The sequence below is a fragment of the Ovis canadensis genome, chromosome 9, assembly GCF_042477335.2.
Source record: "Ovis canadensis isolate MfBH-ARS-UI-01 breed Bighorn chromosome 9, ARS-UI_OviCan_v2, whole genome shotgun sequence".
Classification (NCBI taxonomy): Eukaryota; Metazoa; Chordata; class Mammalia; order Artiodactyla; family Bovidae; genus Ovis; species Ovis canadensis.
The window spans coordinates 15,725,143-15,752,015 of record NC_091253.1 but is presented as its reverse complement, the minus strand read 5'-3'; the positions used below and the strand labels follow the sequence as shown (position 1 = coordinate 15,752,015).

The 26,873-nt window shown below is 39.7% G+C and overlaps 1 protein-coding gene across 1 annotated transcript in view; it reads left to right on the top strand.

Moving 5' to 3' along the window:
• Positions 1-26,873, top strand: part of ADGRB3 (adhesion G protein-coupled receptor B3) — an 898,087-nt gene that overhangs the window by 360,771 nt on the left and 510,443 nt on the right. The window contains exons 7-8 of the mRNA XM_069599501.1: positions 14,752-14,916; positions 15,365-15,529. Coding sequence (XP_069455602.1) covers positions 14,752-14,916; positions 15,365-15,529 — 330 coding nt within the window. The remainder of the gene's footprint in view (positions 1-14,751; positions 14,917-15,364; positions 15,530-26,873) is intronic.

Genomic DNA, 26,873 nt, shown 5'->3' with positions numbered 1-26,873 from the left:
TAGACAGAGTAGCCTCTTTCTCATCTATAGTACCAATCAAGTGTCATACTATGGAAGGATGTATGTATGTATTTGTGTGTTCAGTGGTCTTTGTGGTCTGTTTCTATTACCTCACCATACCCAGAATTTCTGGAAGTCCAACCTGTGTTTTCTGTTTTCTCCACATTTTCATTGCAGTCACTAATTGAGCATCAAGTTCACAATGATATTAGTTGATATATTTGACAACAAAGAAGTGCTCTTGTATTTCCTGTTTACCTCTCTGTGCAACTTTGTACCTGGTCGTATCCAAAGAATAACTGTTAAGTGGATTCTTTCCACCTATACCTATCCAAATTTCTAATGCTCATCCAGATGTTTTGTAGGGCATTTCTGTTCTTATTTAAAAATACATTAATGTGTTGTAGTGGAAAGATCTTTGGTTTTTGCAAGTGAAAACATATTTGAATTTAGATATTACATTTCACATCTGTGTTGCTCCTCTGGTCTTAGTTTCTTCAGCTGCACATTGAGGACAGAATAGTAACACCCTCCTCATGAGAAGGCCACATGAGGTGCTCTAAAGGAGAGAACTTGGTAGTTAGAAAACTAGCAAATGCTATTAATAAATATTAGTAGTATTATCACGTCCCTGTGCTCCAGTGAGAGTCCATCAGGATGACACTTGTAGTTGAACAAGTTGAGTTTGTCACTCTCCACAGTGAGGGGGAATTAACATAGGGAACTGCAGGGCATCTTAGTAAGAGGGTGCTGTTTTTGCTGTTTAATCATTCAGTCATGTCCAACTCTTTTGCGATCCCATAGACTGTAGTCCACAAGGCTCCTCTGCCCATGGGATTTCCCAGACAAGAGTACTGGAGTGGATTACCATTTCCTTCTCCAGGGGATCTTCCTGACCCAGGGATCAAACCCAAGTCTCCTGCATTGGCAGAGAGATTCTTTACTTCTGAGGTACCAGGGAAGCCCAAGAGGGTATTAGGAAAGACTTGTCAATTTTTTGGGCTTGTGCTGGGTGATTTCAGACAAAGTTTATTAAAGTAGGACTTTGCTTCACATTTGATGGTGTCAGGGTGAGGGGGGCAGCTCTAGGATTTAGTATCTTAGTAAATATGTAGGACAAGTGAAGACCAGCTGAGTTGCTGTGTCACTCATCATAGCTGAGAGAGGAAAACGCAACTCCTCTCTCAGAATGTGTGTTCTGAGAATGTGTGTTCCACTGGGACCTGTCTTTGTCCATGAAGTAGTTTTGGTTTACCTCATTTTGATCACAGTCTCAAAGTGACCTTGTCTGGTACTCATGTGCTCTGTGATGGTTTTAGGTCCAACAAGAGATAACACATCATTACGACACCAAGGAGGCTGCCAATAGCACTGAAGTTTGGCTAAGTTTGTCAGGCCCTTGCCCGGGTGTCCCCTAAATGGTGACCCCTCCTCCAGGGTGACTGGATCACTTTAGATGTTTCTGTTTTTAGTGATTTTGATTAATATTCAGCTGGAGAAGATTAACAGACATTATGAAATGTTTACATTTCCTAGGTAATGCCCTCCCTTAACATTATATAGATGTGTATCTGCAAAATAAAATCTACCTTATCTTTTCCAAAATTAAATTATTTGGGGAAAATAAATGTTTAAGTGTTCACTTCAAAGTCTCAAGGTTCATTATCATTTCCTTCATAGTATATGGCTTTATAGTAATGGTAATAATTCTTTCCCTTTGTCCAAAGTTGAAGACTGGAGAAACAAGTGACTCAAGTTTGGCCCTACTTGTTTCCGTTTCGACAATTCTTTTTCTGGTATACATTTATGAAGTAGAGGATAAATAATAGCAAAGATGGGCAGGGGTAAATAATATGTAAGTGACAGATAGGAGACTGAAATAAGGAGTTATTGACAAGTTTTCATTTATCTATAAAAACTATGTCTGAATGAATAAATATGGTTCAGTGGTCTGGAATTCACAAGACATGGATGAAGGTTTCATCCCAGTCCTTAATTGTAAATATTTACTTTGGCAACTTCTTTCTCTTTTCTATTCCCCACTTTGATTTGTAAAGCAGAGCCAGTATTCATTACCCTTCATATCTTAGGAATGTTCTACGATTAAAGTTAGGTTAAGAATCTTGAAAAGTATAAAATAACATAAAGTTGAGGGTATTTATCATGATTTAGATAAGAATATTACTTGAAAAGCAAGGGATTTGGTGAAATAAACTCAGGATATTATGATAGTTTAGTTTTTGAGCTTTGCTTCTTATGGACACGCTTAACCGGATACTCAAAAGAGATTCCTTGGGCAGGATTTTTCTAAGGAGAAGTAGGTACATGTCAGTCTATGGGACTGAGCAGTCCTGCCTTTGAGAAATCCATTCCTTAGGATCCGGAGCCTTTCTAGAGAGATCTGATTTGGTTGTACTTTCCAGATACATTTGCAGACTCTTATAAACTCCAAGAAGAAGGAAAGAACCACCCGATAGTAGGTTCTGAGGAATAGAGCTGGACCCAAATGTCTGTTACCGTGAGCATGAGGCTTCAGTCTCCTGCGGTGCTAGTATTTTGAGTCTTCAGCATCTGTGAGAGGGTGACCTCCCATTGTCCCTCTGCAGGGAGCTCTTGAGGAGACAGTGAGTGGAAAGACGCTGAGACTTTGCCCTATCTGACTCACCATCTGAGAGGTCCCTGATCTCTCAGCATGAGGATGTTATAATTTACAACACAAATGATACCTCATTAACCTGGTCTTTAATTAATTTATATTTTATAATCTTAACCTTCTGGTCTATTATGTAGTGATTGTATTCATTTTGTGTCATTTCAGATTTTTAAGCACTATTCTGGTGATCTTTCAGTGCTTAGCTTATGAAATTTTTTAAAAAATCATTATGTCTGTGTTAATTCTGGATTGTTTTATTTTACTATTTACTGTTTTTCTCATTTAAACTTTATATTAACTTCATCTTAACTTACTTTTTAAATCCTTAGTCTTACCATGGTAACTTGCTTCTATCCTTAATTCTATTTATTTAAAAGGGTATTTCATTTTGATATCTCCTATCTTGTCATTTATATAAAAATGGCAGATACAAAACATCAGTTTAGGCTCTTCAGCATATGGTTCTTCCATATTTCAGTCTTGTATTCCAAAGGAGTCTTTCCCGTTTCCTGGGTAACTCTCAAGTCAATAAAAATCAAGGCTCTCCAACTTTGCCATTCCGAGTCAGATAGCCTACAAGCCAGCTTTTCTCCCCCAACTCTTCCCTATTGGTAACTTAATCAGCCGGCAATAATCAACCCAGAACAGTTGTTGAAATGATTGTTTTAGTGTACAAAATACTCATGACTTGGGTTTATTGTTATCCAGCCAATTCTGGAGTGTCACTAGTTATTCTCAAGATAAGAAAATAGACTGAAGCATAGTATTTTCATTAAAATGTATCATAGTCACCAGGAACTATACTCAACATCCTTGAATAAACCATAATGGCAAAGAATATAATAAAGGATGTGTATCTATGTATAACTGAATCACTTTGGTGTAAAAAGAAATTAACACAACATTAAATCAGTTATGCTTCAATAAAAATTTTAAAGTTATAAAATAAAATAAAATGTATCATAGGAACTAACTTGTCCCCTGCATATGGGAGACAGATTTTTCTTCCAAGTGAACACAACTGCAGAAGGAAGCTTATATAACAAAGTAAAACCCAGGAATCTAACAATTTAAACATGGTAATTTTAATTTTTCTGTGTCCAGAAAATGTCTTCACATGTCACATTACTGAAAAAAAAACTTTGTGTCTGCAGAGTGGTGCTGTTTTATAAGGAAGTGCTGCTCTGAAGGTAGGACTGGCTGATCTTAGCATCTTCCCAGCTTTAGAATATGGCATCCTATTCTCCATCATTGGACGCCTTTGTGCGATGGTTCACAAGTGATAGGCATTTGGAGTTTTTAAATTGAAAAAGGACACTGAAAAAGCCCAACTGCAAATGCTGATGATAGAAATGAAGAGAAAAATGAAAAGCCCAAGAAAATGTTGACTCTTCACAGAAGAAATTATGCCTTATAATGTGATGTCAAATGGTATTCCATGAAAGAAAAAATAAGAGAAGAGGGAGGGAGGAAATTTGGGAGAGACGACTTTAAACAAAGTCTATTCAATGCAGGATTCCCTGGGTTATGTCTGTAATGGCACTGCAGATTCAACATGTTCCAGATAGACATTTTTATTGCAGGGCTATATGCCTGCTGACCTGTTTGAAAGTTCTTCTAACTCAGTTCAGTAACAGGTCCTACCATTTACCCCTGTCTGGGCTGTAGTCTAGTCCGCTAACATCTGCCACATTAATTCCTGGCCCTCTGCAGCCCAGTCTGCACAGATCCACAAAATAGAAGGGCTCAAATGTGAATGACGCCCTGTCTCTTCACAACTATAAAGTCCTCTCATGGCGTCTTAGCTTTTTGGTCCTGTACCTGCTGGACTCCCCAAGATCTGGCTTCTGTTGCCCTGAGGACCCACCTCCTGCTGTGTCCCCCTCTTCATGAGCCCCAAACTCATCTCTTTCCTGAAATGCACAAAGCCTTCCTGCCCTCAAGCCCTCCTTGGGTGGAGCCCTCCATGGAGCTCAGGTCTCTGGCTCCTCCTAGTGATGGGAACTCAGCTCTTCTGTGGTCATTTCGTCTTCATAACTCTTCCCGCTGAAACTGTTGTTTCTCCTTTGTTTCCTTGTTTACTGTCATCTGTCTCCACCACAGCCCCTCAGACTGTGGATTCCAGGAGGGCAGAGCGTGGTGGGTCTTCATGCGCACAGTTGTCCATGAGTCTAGGAGAGCCAGGCCAATCACAGTGTGGATTCTCAGGACGGTGTCCACAGCCTGCAAGACCAGTTTTGGAACATCTGCATACATGTTTACATGCTAAGTTGCTTCAGTCCTGTCCGACTCTATGTGACCCCATGGACTGTAGTCCACCAGGCTTCTCTGTCCATAGGGTTCTGCAGGCAAAAATACTGGAGTAGGTTCCCATTTCCTCCTCCAGGGGATCCACCCCATCCAGGGATTGAACCCAGGCCTCTATGTCTCCTGCATTGGGAGGTGGATTCTGGACCACGAGTGCCACCTGGGAAGCCCATATTGGATTGTTTCAGTTCAGTTCAGTTCAGTTCAGTCACTCAGTCGTGTCCGACTCTTTGCAACCCCATGAATCACAGCACGCCAGGCCTCCCTGTCCATCACCAACTCCCGGAGTTCACTCAGATTCATGTCCATCGAGTCCGTGATGCCATCCAGCCATCTCATCCTCTGTCGTCCCCTTCTCCTCCTGCCCCCAATCCCTCCCAGCATCACAGTCTTTTCCAATGAGTCAACTCTTTGCATGAGGTGGCCACAGTATTGGAATTTCAGCTTCAGCATCAGTCTTTCCAATGAACACCCAGGACTGATCTCCTTTAGGATGGACTGGTTGGCTCTCCTTACGGTCCAAGGGACTCACAAGAGTCTTCTCCAGCACCACAATTCAAAAGCATCAATTCTTCGGCACTCAGCTTTCTTCACAGTCCAACTCTCACATCCATACATGACCACTGGAAAAACCACAGCCTTGACTAGACAGAGCTTTGTTGGCAAAGTAATGTCTCTGCTTTTTAATATGCTATCTAGGTTGGTCATAACTTTTCTTCCAAGGAGTAAGCATCTTTTAATTTTGGCTGCAGTCACCATCTGCAGTGATTTTGGAGCCCCCAAAAATGAAGTCTGACACTGTTTCCACTGTTTCCCCATCTATTTCCCATGAAATGATGGGACTGGATGCCATGATCTTCGTTTTCTGAATGTTGAGCTTTAAGCCAACTTTTTCAGTCTCCTCTTTCACTTTCATCAAGAGGCTTTTTAGTTCCTCGTCACTTTCTGCCATAAGGGTGGTGTCATCTGCGTATCTGAGGTTACTGATATTTCTCCCGGCCATCTTGATTCCAGCTTGTGCTTCCTCCAGCGCAGCGTTTCTCATGATGTACTCTGCGTATAAGGGTGACAATATACAGCCTTGACGGACTCCTTTTCCTATTTGGAACCAGTCTGTTGGATTGTTTACATTTCCCCCAACCATCAGAAAGACTTTTCTGACAGAAAGACAGATACTAATTAGCTTGCAATAGGCACAGATTTTGGAGAAGGAAATGGCAACCCACTCCAGTGTTCTTGCCTGGAGAATCCTGTGGACAGGGGAACCTGGTGGGCTGCTGTCCATGGGGTTGCACAGAGTTGGACATGACTGAAGCAACTTAGCAGCAGCAGCAGCAAGCACAGATTTCTAGAAAGAAAGCTTTGAGGTGTTTTCAAACTCATGGGTTTGCAGAGTCTGGGTTTGCCCTGCAAGTGTGTAGGACAGTCCCATCTGAGTAAGTGGAGATGGAGTGGGGAGTGCTTTGATAGTCTCTCTGGTCTGAACTCACCCGGGTGGAGAGCAAACCTAAATGCATCTGGGAGAGACAGCTTCAGCACTGCTTTGGATTCTCCAGCAAGCATCAGATAAGAAGAAAAAAGTCTTTTCATGGCTTGTGTGGTAGCTAGCTAAGTGGTTATGAAAAAGAAACCTAAGGTGTATCATATGATAATTGGTTTTCAAGGATCTCAACATTTATCCCTGAAGTGTAATGTACATGTCAGCTTGGGAAATGCTTAAATGTCCAAAACAGAGCTCTTAATTTCCACCTCTCAAAAACATCACCTTTTTTTTTATTTTAGTGAAATAACACTACCATTTCTGAAAGACGTTTCTTTTTTTCTTCTTGGTTCAGATATTTTCATGATATTGTGATACTCTTTTCTTAAAAAAAGTTTTATTGGAGTATAGTTGATTTAGTTTATTTCAGGTGTACAGCAAGTGATTCAGTTATATGCACATATATACCAATATTTTTTCCCGATTCTTCCCTCTTGTCGGTTATTATGGTTGTTGTTTGGTCACCAAGTCATGTCCAACTCTTTTGTGACCCTGTGAACTGTAACCTGCCAGGCTCCTCTGTCCATGGGATTTCCCAGGCAAGAATACTGAAGTAGGGTGCTGTTTCCTACTCCAGGGCATCTTCCTGACCCAGAGAACTAACCTACATTGTGTCTCGTGTCTCCTGCATTGGCAGACAGATTCATACCACTGCGCCACCAGGGAAGTATAGTTCCATTTGCTCTACAGTAGGTCTTTCTTGCTTATCTGTTTTATATATGATAGTGTATTTTAATCCCAAACTCCTAATTTATCCTCTGCCTCCCACCCTTGTTGTTGTTCAGTCACTCAGTTGTGTCCAACTCTTTGTGACACCATGGACTGCAGCACACCAGACTTCCCTGTCCATCACCAACTCCTGGAGTTCACTCAAACTCATGTCCATTGAGTCGGTAATGCCATCCAACCATCTCATCCTGTCATCCCCTTCTCCTCCCGCCTTCAATCTTTCCCAGCATCAAGGTCTTTTCCAATGAGTCAATTCTTTGCATCAAGTGGCCAAAGTATTGGTTTTCAGCTTCAGCAGCAATCCTTCTAAAGAAATCCCAGGGCTGATCTCCTTCAGAATGGACTGGTTGGATCTCCTTGCAGTCCAAGGGACTCTCAAGAGTCTTCTCCAACACCACAGTTCAAAAGCATCAATTCTTTGGTGCTCAGCTTTCTTTATAGTCCAACTCTCACATCTGTACATGACCACTGGAAAACCATAGCTTTGACTATATGGACCTTTGTCAGCAAAGTCATGTCTCTGCTTTTTAACACACTGACTAGGTTTGCCATTGCTTTTCTTCCAAGGAGTTCATGTCCCTAATGGCTGCAGTCACCATCTGCAGTGATTTTGGAGCCCAAGAAAATAAACAAAGTCTGTCGCTTTCCATTGTTTCCCCATCTATTTGCCATGACGTGATGGGACTGGATTCCGGATTCTGTGCTCTTCATTTTTTGAATGCTGAGTTTTAAGCCAGCCTTTTCACTCTTTTCTTTTACCTTCATTAAGAGATTCTTTAGTTCCTCTTTACTTTCTGCCATAAGGGTGGTGTCATCTGCATATGTGAGGCTGTTGATATTTCTCCTACCAGTCTTGATTCCACCTTGTGCTTCACCCATCCTGGCATTTTGCATGATGTACTCTGCATATAAGTTAAATAAGCAGGGTGACAATATAAGCCTTGATGTACTTCTTTCCCAGTTTTGAACCAGTCCACTGTTCCTTGTACAGTTGTAACTGTTGCTTCTTGACCTGCACAAGACAGGTAAGGTGGTCTGGTATTACTCTCTCGTTAAGAATTTTCCACAGTTTGTGATCTACACAGTCAAAGACTTTAGCATTGTGGATGAAGCAGATTTTTTTTTTTTAATTCTCTAGCTTTTTTGGTGATCCAACAGATGTTTGCAATTTGATCTCTGGTTCCTCTGCCTTTTCTAAATCCAGCTTGTGATCTACACAGTCAAAGACTTTAGCATTGTGAATGAAGCAGTTTGTTTTTTTTTTTTGAATTCTCTAGCATTTTTGGTGATCCAACTGATGTTTGCAATTTAATCTATGGTTCCTCTCCCTTTTCTAAATCCAGCTTGTACATCTAGAAGTTCTCAGTTCATATACTGTTTAAGCCTAACTTAAAGCATTTTGAGCATTCCCTTGCTAGCCAGTGAAGTGGGTGCAATTGTGCAGTAGTTTGAACATTCTTTGGCATTGCTCTTCTTTGGAATTGGAATGAAAAGTGACCTTTTCTGCCACCTTAGAACATAATCAATGATTTTTTTTTTAATTCCAAGATGACAAAATAAATGTTCCACACTTGACACTAAAAGAAATTCTTTCGTATACATATTGGTCAATTATCGAATCCTTTAAATTAAATTCCCATACCCCTCTCTTTCTGACTTCTCAATTTTCCATTTACCCACTGGAAATGGACATTTGATTTATCACACTATATGACACACTAAGGGAATACTGGTCTTTTCTTCTTTCTAAGAAAGTGTGTAATCAGTTACTTTGTCATAGCTATTCTTTCATATTGGGCAGGGAATATTCACAAAAAGAGACTTCTAGTTCTCAGTGTAAAATATAACATCAGAAACTTACACTTGATGCATTTTCATTATTATTTATTTTATGTAACTGATTTATAAACAAAACTTCCTGTATAAAGTATATGTTTTGCTGATGTTTATAGTGGTGTCAAAGTTCAAAATTCCCTCAAATATCTAATTTTACTCGTTCTTGAACTTTAGCCACAACGTAAAATTTGTACTTTGACAGAAAGACTGAACTAATGTTACAAATGTATGGACTGAAAATGTTTAAAAAAATTTTAACAATGATTACGCTTACTCCTTGGAAGAAAAGTTATGACCAACCTAGACATCGTATTGAAAAGCAGAGACATGACTTTGCCAACAAAGGTCCGTCTAGTCAAGCCTATGGTTTTCCTAGTGGTCATGTATGGATGTGAGAGCTGGACTGTGAAGAAAGCTGAGCGCCGAAGAATTGATGCTTTTGAACTGTGGTGTTGGAGAAGACTCTTGAGAGTCCCTTGGACTGCAAGGAGACCCAACCAGTCTATTCTAAAGGAGATCAGCCCTGGGATTTCTTTGGAAGGATTGATGCTAAAGCTGGAACTCCAATACTTTGGCCACCTCATCTGAAGAGTTGACTCATTGGAAAAGACTTTGATCCTGGGAGGGATTGGGGGCAGGAAGAGAAGGGGACGACAGAGGATGAGATGGCTGGATGGCATCACTGACTCGATGGACATGAGTCTGATTGAACTCCGGGAGTTGGTGATGGACAGAGAGGCCTGGCGTGCTGCGATTCATGGGGTCACAAAGAGTCAGACATGACTTAGCGACTGAACTGAATTGAACTGATGCAAAGTCTTCTTTCAAAAAAAAAAAATTCAACTGAGCAAAACACTTCACAAATAATCTGTTTTTCTAATATGTCTAATATGTCTTCAGCAAGATATTTTCTCTCCTCACCCATAATATAGCCCCCTGCTGAATTACCTACTCGTGAGTCTTACTCTATCTCACTCATTCCTAAATTTACATCTTCCTAGCGGTAGACACTTACCCTCTTTTCTTTGTAGTGAGTGTACAAGTGTTACATTCCTAAAAACTACTAATCTTTTTACTTTAAAGCAGAATTCTTAAGGATATCACATATTCCTTTGTTTTGGTCACTTAGCACTGAACTGACTGGTATCACTTAATTCATCTTTCTTTCTGTGTTGCTTTCTGAATGTTCTCAGTAACTTGCATACCTGTACAGTTTTAGGCCAAATAGGTGGTACCTACAGTGCAGGTATGAATCTTATTTTTTTAAACCCTTTCTCCTCTGAATGCAAACTTAATAAGTGTTAACTTAGAAAGGCAAACTTCTGAAATGGAAACCACACTCATCTTCAAAGCCAACATCTAGAGGAAATGGATTCACTAGACTTCTTTTTTGTCTGGCAAATGGATTATATAGTCATTAAGACTGTGTCAGGTGCTGAAAGTGAGATGCTTAATGACATGAATGATTAAATTGGCCTTTTATGATTTTTTTTTAATCACACAGTACCACTAGGTACATATTAAACAACTTTCTTTTTAACAGCTCCCTGCACAATCTGAAATGAGGTTGAAAGTACTCATTCCTATTCTGCCAGGGTGGGTCTTCACAGAAGCATTAGTTTATAACTTTGGATTTATGAAATAGATGAAAAGCAATGGAATGACATTGGAAAAAAAGTGGACAGTAATATCCTGGTGCATTTTTAACACTTATATGCTAGTTAATGCCTTGAGGTAAATATTTTGCCTGGTTCCTTTGCTCACTTTTCATTTGTGGCCTATGGGATTATACCTTCATGAATGCTTCTCCTTTGTCTAAACCATCCAAATCTTACCATACTAGTCTAACACAGTTACTCCTAGTAGGTGTGATGAGTTTCCCGAGTGTTTTTATTGTTGTGTTAAATTGGTATTACTTTTCATTTTTTATTTACTTATTTATGTAAATAGAGTAATTCTTTTGATGAGTTCTAAAAGATTTTTGAGAGGTTGGAATCAAATTCTAGTATTTCTTGTAACACCTATCACAGTGTCTGGTGACTGAAAGATTCTCAATAGTCATTTGAATTAGTGAATAAATAAATGCATCTCAATTTGAACTTCTAAGGCTCAACCATCTGAATTCTATCCCAGCCTGGACACCTGGGTGTCCCCTTGGCCCTCTCTCCGCTCAGGGCCCTTCCCTCGTGTCTCTGATATCCCCAGGATGCCACCCTGGCAGGTTTCCTCCTCCAGCTCAGACCCTCCCCTGCTCTCCTGCTGCTCTTTCTCTGCCCTGAGCCAGATACCATCCGAGTCCCATTGAAATCCTCCAATGGCTGCTTAACAATCGGAGCAAAGAGCTAAAATCCTTAACAAGGCTGACAAAAGGTTTGAAATCTGGCCCCTGTCTCTTCCCTGACCTCCCTGGTAGTTATTCACCTGGCTGTCTGGATGGTGCTCACAATGCCTCTCATTCGGTCCTGCCCAGTACCTCTGTATCTTCATGGAATAAGCACTTTCTTAGGGACTTCCTATTATCCTTCAAGTGTACTTGAAAACTTGCTTTGTCAGGGAAGGCTCCCAAGACCCTGCAAACTCTTGTCTCACTCTGTCTTGAAATCATCCTTTGCAGCAATGCTATAGAATTAATTTATTTGGTGTGTACCTAACTGTTTAACTTGTTCTAGGGAGTCCTTTTCTAAAATATGAGCTCTGTAATTATCATTATGTATTATATTCATTGCTACCTGTACCCATCTCCAAAATCAAGGTCTTGTCTTTTTAAGTGGTCAATAAATATATTTGAAGAAATAAATCAATAAATGAAATAATAGATACCTAAAAGTAAACAGAAATGAAGAATGAGGTAATAGTTGTTTGGAGGGTAATAACATCTAATTGGATTCATTCAGAGTCTCTTGGTTAGCATTCATTTTCAAGGTTGGTTTCACCTTGTATAGGCACACCTCAGAAATATCACAGGTTCAGTTCAAGATCACCTCAATAAAGGGAATATCACAATAAAGTAAGTCATACCAATTTTTTTGTTCCCCAGTGCACATAAAAATTATGTTTACATTATACTATAGTCTCTTAAGTGTGCAATAATAACATTATGTCTTAAAAGCAATGCACGTACCTTAATTTTAAAATACTTTATTGCTAAAAAATGCTAACCATCATCTGAGCCTTCGGGAAATTGTAATCTTTTTGCTGGTAGAGGGTCTTGCCCACATGTTGGTGGCTACTGACTGGTCAAGGTGGTTGTTGCTGAGGGCTCAAATGGAAGTGGCGATTTCTTAAAATGAGACAGAAAAGTTCCCACATTGGCTGATTCTTCATGAAACATTTCTCTGTAGCATGTAATCCTGTTTGATAGCATCTTGGCTATAATAGAACTACTTTCAAGATGGACGTCAGTCCTCTCAAACTTCCATTCTGCTTTAGCAACTACATTTATGTCATATTGTAAATCCTTTGTTGTCATTCAATAATCTTCACAGCATCTTCACCAGGAGTAGATTCCACTTCAAGAAACTTTCTTTACTTATCTACAACAACTGATTCCTCAACCCTTCAAGTTTTATCATGAAATTGCAGTGATTCAGTCACATCTTGGGAGAAGGAAATGGCAACCCACTCCAGTGTTCTTGCCTGGAGAATCTCAGGGATGGGGGAGCCTGGTGGGCTGCTGTCTATGGGGTCGCACAGAGTCAGACACAACTGAAGCGACTCAGCAGTAGCAGCAATAGTCACATCTTAATGCTCCCCATATAATTCTAATTCTCTTGCTGTTTCCACATCTACAGTTACTTCCTCCACTTATGTCTCGAACCCCTTCAAGTCAATGAAGATTGCAATCAGTTTCTTCTAAACTTCTGTTAGTGTTGTTATTTGGAGCACTTCCCATGAATCATGAATATTCTTAATGGCGTCTAGAATGGTGAATCCTTTCCAGAAGGTTTCTTCTTCACTGCCCAGATCTATCAGAGGAATCACTATAGCTGATGCCTATAGGCTTACAAAATGTGTTTCTTAAATAATAGGACTTAAAGGTCAAAATATCTCCTTGATCTCCATCCATAAGAATGGACATTATGTTAGCGGGCATGAAAAAGCAACATTAGTCTCATTGTCTCCATCAGAGTTCTTGGGTGACCAAGTGCATTGTCAATAAGCAGTAATGTTTTGAAAAAAATCTTTTTTCTGAGCAGTAGGTCAAGAGTGGGCTTAAAATATTCAGTAAACCATGTTGTAAACAGATGTCCTGTCATGCAGGCTTTGTTGTTCCATTAATAGAACACAGAGAGAGAAGATTTAGCATACTTTAAGGGCCCTAGGATTTTCAGAATAGTGAATGAGAACTGGCTTCAATTTAAAAGCTACATTAGCCCCTAGCAAGAGTGTCAGCATGTCCTCTGAAGTGTTGAATCCGGGCATTTACTTCTCGTCTCCAAATATGAAAGTCTTAGCATCTTCTTCCAATCAAAGGCTGTGTGTATACAGTGAAAATCTGTTGTTTAGGGTAGCCACCCTCATGAATTATCTTAGCCACATCTTCTGGATAACTTGTTTCAGCTTCTACATCAGCATTGTTGCTGCACCTTGCACTTAGATGTTACGGAGACAGCTTCTTTACTTCAACTTCATGAGCCCATCTCTGCCAGCTTCAGACTTTTCATCTGCAGCTTCCTCACCTCTCTCAGCCCTCATAGAATGGAAGGTAGTTTGGGCTTCCCTGGTATCTCAGAGGGTAAAGCATCTGCCTGCAATGTGGGAGACCTGGGTTCAGTCCCAGGGTGGGGAAGATCCCCTGGAGAAGGAAATGGCAACCCACTCCAGTACCCTTGCCTGGAAAGTTCCATGGACAGAGGAGCCTGGTAGGCTACAGTCCATGGGGTCACAAAGAGTCAGACACGACTGGGCAACTTCACCTCAGGGCCCTATTATGTCTGGATGAGACTTCTGCATATGGGAATGGTGTGGTTGGTTGGATCTTCTCTCCAGAACGGTCAAACTTTCTCTGTATAAGCAGGAAGTCTTTGTTCACGCCAGTGTGCATAAGAGTAGCACATTTATTTTCCTTTAAAAGTTTCCTTTCCATCCACAACTTGGCTGGCTGTCACGAGGTGTGACTTTTGGCCTGCCTCAGCTTTCAACATGCCTTCCTCACTAAGCTTATTAATTTCTGGGTTTTGATTTCAGGTGAGAAATGTGTGACTCTTCCTTTCACTTGAATGCTTAGAGGCCTTTGTAGGGTTACAAATTGGCCTGATTTCATTACTGTTGGGTCTCAGGGAATAGGGAGGCCCAAAGAGAGGGAGAGAGATGAAGGATCAGCTGCCGGGTGCGGCAGTCAGAACACACGCCAAACACTTACCTGTTGAGTTCCCTGTCTCGTATATGCCTGGTGCCCCAAGGCAATGACAACATTCACATCAAAGATCACCGATCATAGACCACCATAACAAATATAATAATCATAAAGAGTTTGAATTATTGTCAGAGTTACCAAAAATGTGGCACAGGAAGCAAATGTTGTTGGAAAAAGGGCACTGATACACTTGCTGTACACAAGGTCCTAAAGAACTTTAATTTGTCATAAATGCAGCATCTGAAAAGTGCAGTAAAGACCTGCATCTACTTTGTGTACAGCCTTGTCTCCTGGAGACCTCCTCATACCATCTCTGTTTCTGCCTTGCAGTCGACGGACAGTGGCAGGAGTGGAGCTCCTGGAGCCAGTGCTCGGCGACCTGCTCGAATGGGACCCAGCAGAGGAGTCGGCTGTGCACTGCGGCTGCGCACGGGGGCTCGGAGTGCAGGGGGCCCTGGGCAGAGAGCAGAGAGTGTTACAACCCCGAGTGCACAGGTGAGGCCTGAGGATTGCATTTTAAGGATGCCTGCCATTAGGTTCTGTGACAGAGCCATGCAGGACAGTCATGGGCTAAACCGATCATTATACATTTCTGCTCAATGAAGCCAATTGTACCAAAGCTCATTCTACTGTATGTTGTATTAAGAAGGCAACAAAATTCAGCAGCTTCTTAAATTAGGTCAAATTAATTCGATTATACTAAATATTGATGTAAATCGATGAAGTCTAGAGTTGAACTTGTACTCTTTTAAAGCTCAATGTCCATAGAAGCTTCTGTTCATCACAGTGCTCTAAATTTGGCTGGAAAGTCAAATATTTCTGTATACTTTATTCGTGGTGTTGGATTAATAAAAACTGAACAGTCATGGCCCTCAGACTTTTGAATACCTGAAGTGCTGAGCGCTGTACTCCGCCGTTGACTGTGGTGGCATGTTTCTTTCAGCCAATGGGCAGTGGAATCAGTGGGGTCATTGGAGTGGCTGCTCCAGGTCCTGTGACGGAGGCTGGGAGAGAAGGATGAGGACCTGCCAGGGCGCGGCCATGACCGGGCAGCCTTGCGAAGGGACAGGCGAGGAAGTGCGGAGATGCAGTGAGCAGCGCTGTCCTGGTGAGTGCGCTCAGAGTGTCCCCGGGAGATACGCTGGGCCCTCAAAAAAAAAAAGATGAAAAATATTGCCGTTGGTTAAAGATAATGTTTCCTCTGTTAAAGTATTGCTGTTGATAAATGGTGATTCACGTCTTGCCCTAAAGTATGAGGTTTCCTCTGTTTCTGTGTCATAGACTGTTTTCTGTATGTTTTTAAATTATTTGCTGCAAAATGAGTAGGCATATTGAACAATAACATGGGTAGACAAGTTTGAAATTACTGATAGTTTGGGGTATCATTTTTGTAACTATCTTTATAAAATATTTGTTTACTGAGAGAACAAGTTGCCTTAGATTACTTTAGTAGAAAATAGATGCGCGAGAAAATACAAATATAAGGCTGAAACTCAGAAACTTAAACTTCACTGTGAATCCATCCTGATGTGTGACCTTGGACACCTCGGTTTTCCTGCCCCATTCCCACTGCAAAAGGAAATGCCTGTGAGGAACTCACTTTAAAATGACAGCATCAGGTCTTAATTCATAGAGAAAGCCTGGAAGTATTGCTACATTAGAGGATTTTACACATAAGCATAGCATACGGGAAAGGTCAGAAATTGACCATATTATAAATCACATATGTCTGAAAGTTCATGTAGAACAGAGACTCTTTCCTATGAGTCTGTATATTTCATAAAATACTGTTAATACTCAAGACTCAATAAATAAGTGAAAATTAGGATTTTAGAATTATATCATTGGCAAAATTTTGTAAACATGATAGAAAAGCTAATAGCATGAAATTTTAAGATTTCATTGCTGTGTATTAAACTCTGAACTTAGAAATTTGAAGACCCAATTAGAGTTGATGTTGCCACTGTTAATTGTGGGCAAGCTCGCCAACTCTGGCTATCTGGTCCTGCTGGGTGTGATGACTGCCCCTGTTTGAGATTCCTTTTCAGTTCAGACAGCTATGGATTTCTGTCTCTTATCTAACATGACTACTTCAGTTTAAAAAAAAACAACTCAATGAATTCTAAGAGTTATCTGGGATCAAAACTTTGTATTTCTCCATATTGAGAATTCTAAAGACTTTTCATGGTTCAGAGATAATAGCAACAGAAACTAGACTCTGAGGGCAACAATAAGTCAGTTGTGTTCTTTTTAGAGCTTTAAAAAATCTAAAATTAGTTTTGTTCATTCTTAAAACCATATGAATCCTGAATGATAAGAACTAACCAGCATGAAGGATTCTGTTAAGAAGGATATCTTCACTAATTAGCCCTGTGAAATTTCTCCTGTGCTTCATAAAAATTAAGAAGCGTTAAACAAAGGCATTTATTTTGCCCAGGGAGAAATTTCACTGGAACAGTAAGCATAATTAAATAAGACCCTTTTTAATATTTGAAGTTATCTAAACTAGTCTGAGCATGCCAAGGTTCTTAACCAGTCCTTTAACACTGACTTTCATCTGCAAATACAGATATAAGATGGTACTGCTTGCAACCAGATTTATAAAGATTGCCACCTGCTGTTTGGAAAACATTTTACATATCTATTTACAAAAAAAAGATATTACCCCTTGTTTGCTAGGCTTATTTGCTGTCTTTCGTGATTTCAGGGAGATTGAAAAATTATATAAAACTGTAAACACTTTTTAGATTATATAAATATATATTTTTGACATTAACCTTGATACTTTAATTTTTCTCTTTTCAAAACTGTGATTTAAATCATCTCCAAGTATGCAAATAACATTTTTTAATTAAAATGAATTATTGAGTTAGCTAAACAATTCACAAATTAATGCTTGTACAGGGGTAAAAAGATAATCATATGTACCAAGCTTTTGAAAATATATCCTGATCTTTCACCTTCATACAAATCACACTGTCCATTAACATGTGACTATTAATTTCAATAATACTTCTGCCTCTGTATAGAAATTTTATCAAAATAAAAGTAGGGTTCTTTTAATATTTATCCTTTGACTTTTCCATGCACATCAATGTCATCTCCAGATTATTTTTTTCAAAAAGGCAGGGATAATAAATAACTTAGTTTTCCACAGTAGACTTGATTTATACGATATACTGGCTTTTCAACTCAGAGCAGTTATTTCTCTATGGTCAGTATATATTCCTTTTCTAATTAGGAGCATAGGTTTTCTAATTTCTTCCACTAGATTGCTCCTAATTTGCACACAGGCAATATAAATTGTGAAAACTTTCAAATTATCTTAACAGTTGCTAACTCATTTTTTCTTGTTTTGTCAAAGCTGAAGGTTTCTCTTGAAATAATATGCTTTTTCTAGAGCTATTTATAGTACTGTTCATTCTTAATTTTATTCATCCTGCTGCAAACAAATAAATTAGTATTTATTTTTATGCTTCACTTAATTTGGATACAAAACAAATTAATCAAGTTTGCCAAGAGACCCTCTGCTGTCAAGAAAGGAAAGTATAATATATGCACATCTTTGGGTAATTAATGAAAATAATGATTAATTATCTGGATTTAATCAAAAGCTCTTATCACATCTACTAAAAATGGAAAATATAAAATATTTTCCTAACAAGATTAGGATATTTCTTTCCTGGTAAATAGATCAACTAAAAGTATTAAAAAGAGCATCATCAATGTCCCTGTCTTCATAAGAAAGAGAATGAGAAAAATATTATTTAAAAAACTACTTCTAGTTAAGAAATAAGGAGCTACAGGGGAGATAATTAAGTTGCCCAAATTTTAAATTGATCAAACTCACCAAATAATGATTTTATTGATCTCAGTCTCATTATATACCCAAGCTTTTGGCTTAAACTAGTGGAATCATTTTGTTATATTGCTACAATGTGAAAACATACTATTTTTAGTCTTTTGTTTGGTTGGTTTTTTCTCCCCCAGTTTTCCCCTGGTTAATATCATTCAGAAAGCAGAGTTACTGGTGATTCGCCTATGTTAGCCTAGGCTTCCCAAGGCCTCTCTGCCCTGTTACAGGGAAGGGCTTGCGCTTCCCAGAGCCCAGTTCTAGGATCCATGAATCTTTAGTCATTAGTTGCTAAATTGGAACCTGCCATGCACAGGCAGATGTTATACCTAATTTATATATAAAATGTTCTTCTTGGAGTCACCATTGCTTTGTCTACAAATGATGAGCAAAGCCTGCAGGTGGAATGTGCTGAGAAAATCTTTATAACAGCAACTTAAACAGAGATGGAGCAGTTATTGTGATTCTGAACTCTAGATATTCAGAGCCACTTATTTGGTTTCTGAGTAACTTTCTTTTAGTAGGAAGAAAACATCACTGCACTTGCATTTTTTGAGCTTTTATCTTCTCTGAGTGCCTCTCTGAATTGTCCAGAGCTGTGCTCCTCAAACTTTAGTTGACAAATCCCTTTTAAAATTGCATCAAGCATGATACAGGATGCTCCAGGCTGGTGCACTGGGATGACCCAGAGGAATGTTATGGGGAGGGAGGTGGGAGGGGGGTTCAGGATGGGGAACACATGTACACCCATAGCAGACTCATGTCAATATATGGCAAAACCAATACAGTATTGTAAAGTAATTAGACTCCAATTAAAATAAATACATTTATATTAAAACAAAAAAAGAAAAACAGAAATTCTTTAAAAAAATGCTTCAAGAAACACTTAGGAATAAACCTGACCTAGGTGGTGAAAAAATATGCTAAAAACTATAAAATATTAATAAAGGAAATTGAAGATTATTCACAGAAATGGAAAGATATCTCATGGTGTTAGACTAGAAGAATTAATATTGTTAAATGACCATACTACCCAAAGCAATCTATAGATTTAGTGCATTCCTATCAAATTACCATGGCGTTTTTTCACAGAACTAGAACAAATAATCCTAAAATGTATATGGGACTTTAAAAGACCCAGAATTGCCAAAGCAGTCCTGAGGAAAAATTTAAAAACAGGTGGCATAACCCTCCCAGAATTCAGATAATGCTACAAGTCCGCAGTAATCAAAACAACATGATATAGACACAGAAACAGACATATGGATCAATGGAACAGAACAGAGAGCCTGGAAATAAACCCCTACACCTATGGACAACTAGTATTCAACAACGAAGGCAAGGGCTTAATTTCACAAATGTTCAAACAGCTCATACAACTCAGTAACAAAAAAACACAACCCAATCAAAAAATGAGCAGAAGAATTAAATAGACATTTCTCCAAAGAAGACATACAGATGGACAACAGGCATATGACAAGATGCTCAACATCACTAATTATTAGAGAAATGCAAATCAAAACTACAATGAGATACCACCGTACACCAGTCAAAATGGCCATAGTTAAAAATTCTATTACTACAAATAACAAATGGTGGAGAGGGTGTGAAGAAGAGAGAACCCTTCCACATTGTTGGTGGGAATGTAAATTGGTGCACCCACTGTGGAAAACAGTACAGAGGCTCCTCAAAACAAATAAAAATAGAGCTACCACATAATCCAGCAATCCCAGTCCTGTGCATATATCCAAACAAAGCTATAATTCAAAAAAATACGTGCACCTCAAACTTTAGTGGACAGAATAATCACCCAGAGAGCTTGTTAAGATGGAGATTCATGGGCCGGTCCTCTCTCCCAAGGTTCTGATTCAGTAGGTCTGGTCTAGGCCTGGGAATCTGCATTTTTAACAAGCTCCCAGGAGTTGGTGGTAATGCTGCAGATGACCCAATAGGTTTCACTGGCCTTGAGTATAAGTAAGTAAATATAAATGACAAAACTAGCAAAGAATGGAAAATGGTTCTCACCCTCAGCCACACTGCTGCAAGTTGCAAAATCACCTTAAGACTGCAGGATTTTATTGTATTCACACTTCATAAATAAGGAGGGATTATTTCTGAAATCTGCTCATAACAAAAATACAGATAATGCATTTCACGTTCCCTTACCCAACTCTTGTTGTTTCAACCAAAATAAAATAGAAACATAGGGCAATTAGCCAGCTGTTGTGGACAAGGAAGAATGGTTTAGGCAGGGCACTTGGTTGTACAGTCCTGGTGCAGGAAGAACTGGGGTGTCACTGGAACCCATTTGAGGTGAAGTTGTGTGCCTCAAGGACACATATCCTCTGTAGCAGAGGTGCTTTTTCATTGCCTGTCCCCATGCTCGGAGCTACTCTGCAGACACACACAGCTGTGTAATATCTGGAGCAGGGAATTGTCAGGAAGGAGGATGGAGTCTGCACTCATATCAACTTGCATTCTCCTCCATTCCGAGGGGGAGGACTGGGGATTAATTAATCACTATCAATACAAATATTGTGTCTTTGTTAGAGACAAGTTTAACAAGTTAAAAAGTCAGACTTCTAAGTCGTCTAGGCTGAAAGAGCTGTTTGATGGACTGAGATCTACTACCTCCTCACAGAGCGATTTCTCTCGCCCTTCTTTTCCCCATGATCACAGAGACGAAAATAACTGCAGCCACTTTGAAGGTTGTTATGACAATTATTTGAATTAAAAATATTTAATGCGCTTGGAAGACTACTTGATTCATAGGGGTGTGTAAATATTGCTGTTGTGACGGTGTATCAGCTTGAGACTGATAATAGTCATTCTCCATATAAGGAAGGCTCTTAAGAAACATATTTGATAAATACCCCTCTTCTTCCCTCAGACCTTAGCAGCACCATGAAGTCTTCATATGCGTTGGTTCCACTGCTGAATTAGAGCAGTGTGAGCACAGAGGCAGAATCGATCTCATTTTACCCTGCACCCCCAACACAGGGGGCTCCTGAAACATTAGAATTAGAGAATTGCCAGCAAGTCAGATTTGAATTTTTTATTCTGTTTTCTGCATGCAGCTCTACAGTGTAGAATCAATTTCTCTTTAATGCTGAAATTCTAGCAGAAGTGGAGAAAACTAATTTTCCACATCAAATTGATTTAAGTCCTGTATAATTTTTGCTATTTTTAAGAGACAGAAAATCAGTTTGAATAGACAGATTAACAGCTAATCACTAGGTAATTGCTACCTTGTTTTAAGGGAGCATGCTAACTGTGTACTTGTGCCTTCAAGTACAGTTGTATCTTACAGATGGGTTTTTATATCTTTACACTAGTGAGCGTAAACAGTGGGATTTTTCAGCCGATAAAACGGAGTCGTGGTTCCATTTTGCTGAGGCATAAAAAAGCAAGTGGTTCACATTGCTACACAATAATATGTTTTTTATTTTGAGCACAGAACCGTGGCCTGAACTAATTATATATTTCGTAATTTACAAAATGCACACAGGTAGCATTAAACAGGAAAAAAAAAATAACACAAATCTCTATTTCCAGCTTTTCTTTCTCTCCTGCACTTTAGTTTCGTACACCAACCAGCTTTTTGATGCCAGGATGTGCTTAGATAATTCCACATCAAAACTATTTTCAGCATCTCTCCTAAGCTGCATCCTCCCCGTGTCTGTAGCTCAGGGCAGAGCACACCAGACATTCTTCCTGGAAACCCGAGTTCCATCTTTGCTCTCTCTCTCATCCTCACCTCCTACATGAGCCGTGGAGCAGAGCCTGCCATCCTCCTAAGCGGGTTGGAATCCACCCACTTCCCTGGCCACTTCTGTGATTCCCCCAGCCCTACTTCCTTGGTTATACCATTTCAATTGTCACAGGCCTGCCTGACTTCAGTCTCGCTCTCCCTCGACCCACCCTCCTGCAGCAACCCCCCTCTGACCATTCCCAGTTCTCCTTGCCATCCTGAAAGGTTCCCCAAGATTTGGATGGACCAGGCTCTTCCTTCCCTGCTGATCCTGCTGCACGGGGTTCCCAAGGCACACTTCCCCGTCCTCACTGGCTGGCACGTCCTTGTCCTTCGCACTTCCACTTGATCATCCTTCAGGAAGTCCACCCCTGATGTACTCCTGGAGCAGCCCGGACTCCCCAAATCATAGTGGGTGCCCAGCTGCATTGCAGTTTCTGTACTTATGTGTCCTTCACTATCATGGAGTTGAGAAGCCCTGACTGTTCTTGTTTGTTTTTGTGTGTGTGCAGTATTTATCAAGGAGACTGGGGCACGATAGGGGCTCAAATATTTATAGAATGAATGAGTTCCATTCCTGCCACTGAGGTGTGACCCCAGAAAAATTCTCACTCTTGGGAACTTCATCAACCTAAGATGGAAGAAAACAAAATGTCATTTGACTATCTACACTGTTCTGCTTTAGGTATGATTTTCTGAACTAATTTTTTTAAAGATTTAATCTTCAAAGATGCCAAATAACTTTTGATGAAATATTTAAAACAGCTGAGGGATTCGACATTCCTTCTAAAAAGCTGAGAATCCTGGACCAATTTGCAAGTTTGAATCTTTGATTTCCCTGGCATCTTCCTTTCTTATCACTTGTGTACTGAGTAGAAACTCAGTACAAAAAGCATGATGAATCCTAAGCTTCATGAATTTGCAGGGCAGAGAACAAAGTTTGTTGACTTCTCTGGGTTTATAAAGTTACTGTGATTTTTTTGGTTTGTTTGTTTTTGAACTGGCTGAAGTATCCCCTTGTGCTTGTCACCAGGCAAATGGGAACTAGTACTTACTTGGTGTGGTTGGAAAAATAGCTTTTTAATCAGCTTTTTCTTTCACCAGTTAGGCTATATGCAGATCATATCAGAGGATTCTGAATAGGGTCCCTGGGACTCTTACCAAGTCAGGCACAGCCATACAAGATCAATTTTTGTAATTATCCAGTACCATGGAAACCCATTTTGGCTAATTTTTAGGAAAAGTGTAGTAGCTAACTGCTCACTATTATTGCTTCTAAATGAAATTTATTATTTACTACTGACTTATTTCACACACACACACACACACACACACACACACACACACACACACAGTCCTCAGTACTTTGCAAGTCATCCTCATTCTCTGTCATCTTAGGCACTGGAGTAATGGGAAAACAGACCTTTTGAGCATATGTGGTAGCTTTGGGTTAAAAATACACATGTGTTTATAGTTGTGAAAGTGAAAGTCGATCAGTAGTTTCCGACTCTTTGCGACCCCATGGACTACATAGTCCATAGAATTGTCCAGGCCAGAATGCTGGGGTGGGTAGCCTTTCCCTTCTCCAGGGGATCATTCCAACCCAGGGATCGAACCCAGGTCTCCTGCTTTGCAGGCAGATTCTTTACCAGCTGAGCCACAAGAAAAGCCCAAGAATACTGGAGTGGGTAGCCTATCCCTTCTCCAGCAGATCTTCCAGACCCAGGAATCAAACTGGGGTCTCCTGCATTGCAGGAGGATTCTTTACCAACTGAGCTACTAGGGAGTAGTTTTCCACTATCTTTTAGCAGACCTGTAAGTGCTATGTGTCCTAAGGATGAAACAAAAATCCTTTTCTTCATGGTGCTCACATTCTAGCAGGAGGAGGCAAATATATATATATATATATATATATATATATATATATATATAGCAGAAAATCATGCAGATGTATGTGGTTAGGAGTGTCTTGGAGAACACAAGGGCAGAGGAAGGACTGGATGCATAGGGCAGGCAGGCAGGCTGTCTCTGAGAAGACGGGTTACAGAGGAGCTTGAATGCAGTGGGGAGGAGCCGGGAGGAGGTTTAGGGAAGGAAGTGGGGCAGTGTCCTGGGCAGAAGGAAGAGGTGCACAGGCTCTAGAGTGGGGTCCTCCTGAATCTGGAGAAGTCTCGAGGGGGCAGTTAGAGTGGAAGTGGAGGAGCTGACGAAGGAGCAAGGCTGTAGAGCCTTGTAACTGATGCTCCTTGAATCGCTCAGCGTTGCACTTTTATGGAGAGAAGTTTTCCCCAAGTATTGTACCTTTTTTAAAAAATTGAGCACTGATCCTAGCCCACCTTGATTTTGAACTTCATCAGTTCCAGGTGTGAGCTGGGTAACTGTTTCGCCCTGCTGGCCCACTCTTGCCATCTAGTGGGGAAAGTGAAAGTCTTCAGGCCAGAATACTGGAGTGGGTAGCCTTTCCCTTCTTCAGGGGATCGTCCCAACCCAGGGATTGAACCCAGGTCTCCCACATTCAGGCAGATTCTTTACCAGCTGAGCTATCGGTGAGTGCTTGTAATGACCAGATTTTCTTACTCCCAAGGTGGACTGGGGCAGGGCACTCTTGGGAATAACAGTGGATGTGAGAAACTTTCAGAAACCTTACCTGGAAATGAAGAAATCAGGGTGCAGATGGTTCTATCATTGACTTTTGTCAAGACTGAATCAGGAAAGAAAACTGAAAGCTATAGCAACAAGTTTGGAAATGTATTTCAAATTTCATCAATGAAACTGATGAAAATTTGGTTTTGAAAATATTTTTTTTTTAATTTTTAGTTTTTTATTTTTTAAATTTTAAAATCTTTAATTCTTACAAGGTACAAGTGAAGTGAAAGATTACAAAGGAAGAGTTAATTAGGTGATGTTGAGCAGAAGCTTGGTATATAGATAAGCAAAAAGAGTAGTCAAATGTCAGGTAATGTTAGATTGATCACTGCTTTTAGCTTTCTTAAAATAGACTAGCTTTATATAGAATTCAACTATGGAATAAACTGTACATGATACATTCTGTGCATTTTAACACATAATTTTCCTTTTCATGTTCTATAGTAGTTTGGGTTGACATTTACAAAAACACAATTATCATCTGTTACAGTATTATCCAGGATAGTAGATATTAAAATTTTAAATTATATTAATAAAAATTAGATATATTTAAAACTCAGTTCTCAGTCTTACTTGCCACACTCCAAGTGCTTAATGGCCACATTGACTAGAAGCCACCATACTGGACAGTGAAATTCTCCTTTATCATTGCGGAAAGTTCTACTGTACAGCACTACTCTTATATTGTTTCCTCAGTAAAACTGATTTACTCAACAAACATGTTTTGAATCTTTACTACATGCTAGACATCATAACAGTTCATTACAGCAGGTGAAGATTTATTTAATGAAACATAATTAGCCTCCTAAAAGACAAAATTTTGGAGTTGAGAACGTTTACAAATGTAACCAGATGCTTTCCATCCACTGTGGGAAGAGCTATAATACTTGCACATCCAGTGACTGAGGTACTGAGGAGGCTTCCCAGAGGATCCACAATTTAAGATGTGTTTTAAAGATAACCAGGAATATTAACAAAAAACAAGGAAGGACGTGAGTATTTTAAGTAGAGGATATAGCTTCTGCAAACTCAAGGAAATGTGAATTTGTATGGAGTATCTGGAGGATTACAATTCTATGTGGCTGGCTGGTTCATGGTAGAATAAATATGAATTGTAATTGGAGAGAGGGACTAGGGCTTGCTGGAAGGGCCTTTTCTGTCACAGCCAGAACAGTTATCTTTATCCTGTTGGATGACTGGAAGACCATGGAAAATTTCATGCAGTATGTTATGGGATTACCCTGCATTTTAAAGATTACTTTATTGAGGTGGTATAAAAATTGCATTGAACATTCATGTCAATGTATGGCAAAAACTACTACAATATTGTAAAGTAATTAGCCTCCAATTAAAATGGATTTTTAAAAAAAGGAAAAAATGCATTGAAGAGGATAGAGGCTAAAGAATAGAAGTACTTTACATCCTGCATCTTACATGTAATAAATATATCTATATTTAGAATAAAAAATCAGTTCACCTCTCTGAGCATGTTTTCCCATTTGATCAATGCAGTTAATAGTCTCTATCCTATAAAGTTGTTGGGGAAATTAAATGAGTCCATTCATGTAAGATGGTTAGTGAGGGCTCAAAAATGTTACTGCTATTAATAGTTTGAAATTGTCTAAGGAAAGCTTTTAACATAAGGAAAATGTAAGGGGTCGATGGTTCTGCAAAAATGCAGTGAATGAGACAGGGAGAAAGAATGGTACAAGTGCTTGAGACAAAAGAGCCTTCTAAGACCTTAAATAAAGTGTTTCCAGGTAGGAGGGAGATGTCAAAGGAACAAGTGCCATGGGTAAGGTTCTGTGAGTGATGACCAAGGTAAGTGTTTTGGGTTTGGCTGTTAGGAGATCACTGGTGGGTACGACAGGGCATTTATGAATATGGGGCTGGTGAAGGTTGGACCAACGGCTAAACCACCCACCAAACAAAGATTCCATGACTCGGAGACAGGTGCCTGCAGATTTTAATGAGAATCTAGATTATATGTATGTTATACACACACAAATAAACTCAATATGAGGGAGATTATCGAGGTAGCAAAGAGGGTGTGCATGAGTCAGAGTTCCAGAATTAGTCCTGCTGATACCTCTACCAGTCCCATCACTTAGACAAGCCTCTCTTTGGGGGCCTTGGTGCCGCAACCATAAAGAACAAGGAGATAGATTAGGTGCTCTTCAATGTCACTCTCAGTTCTAAATG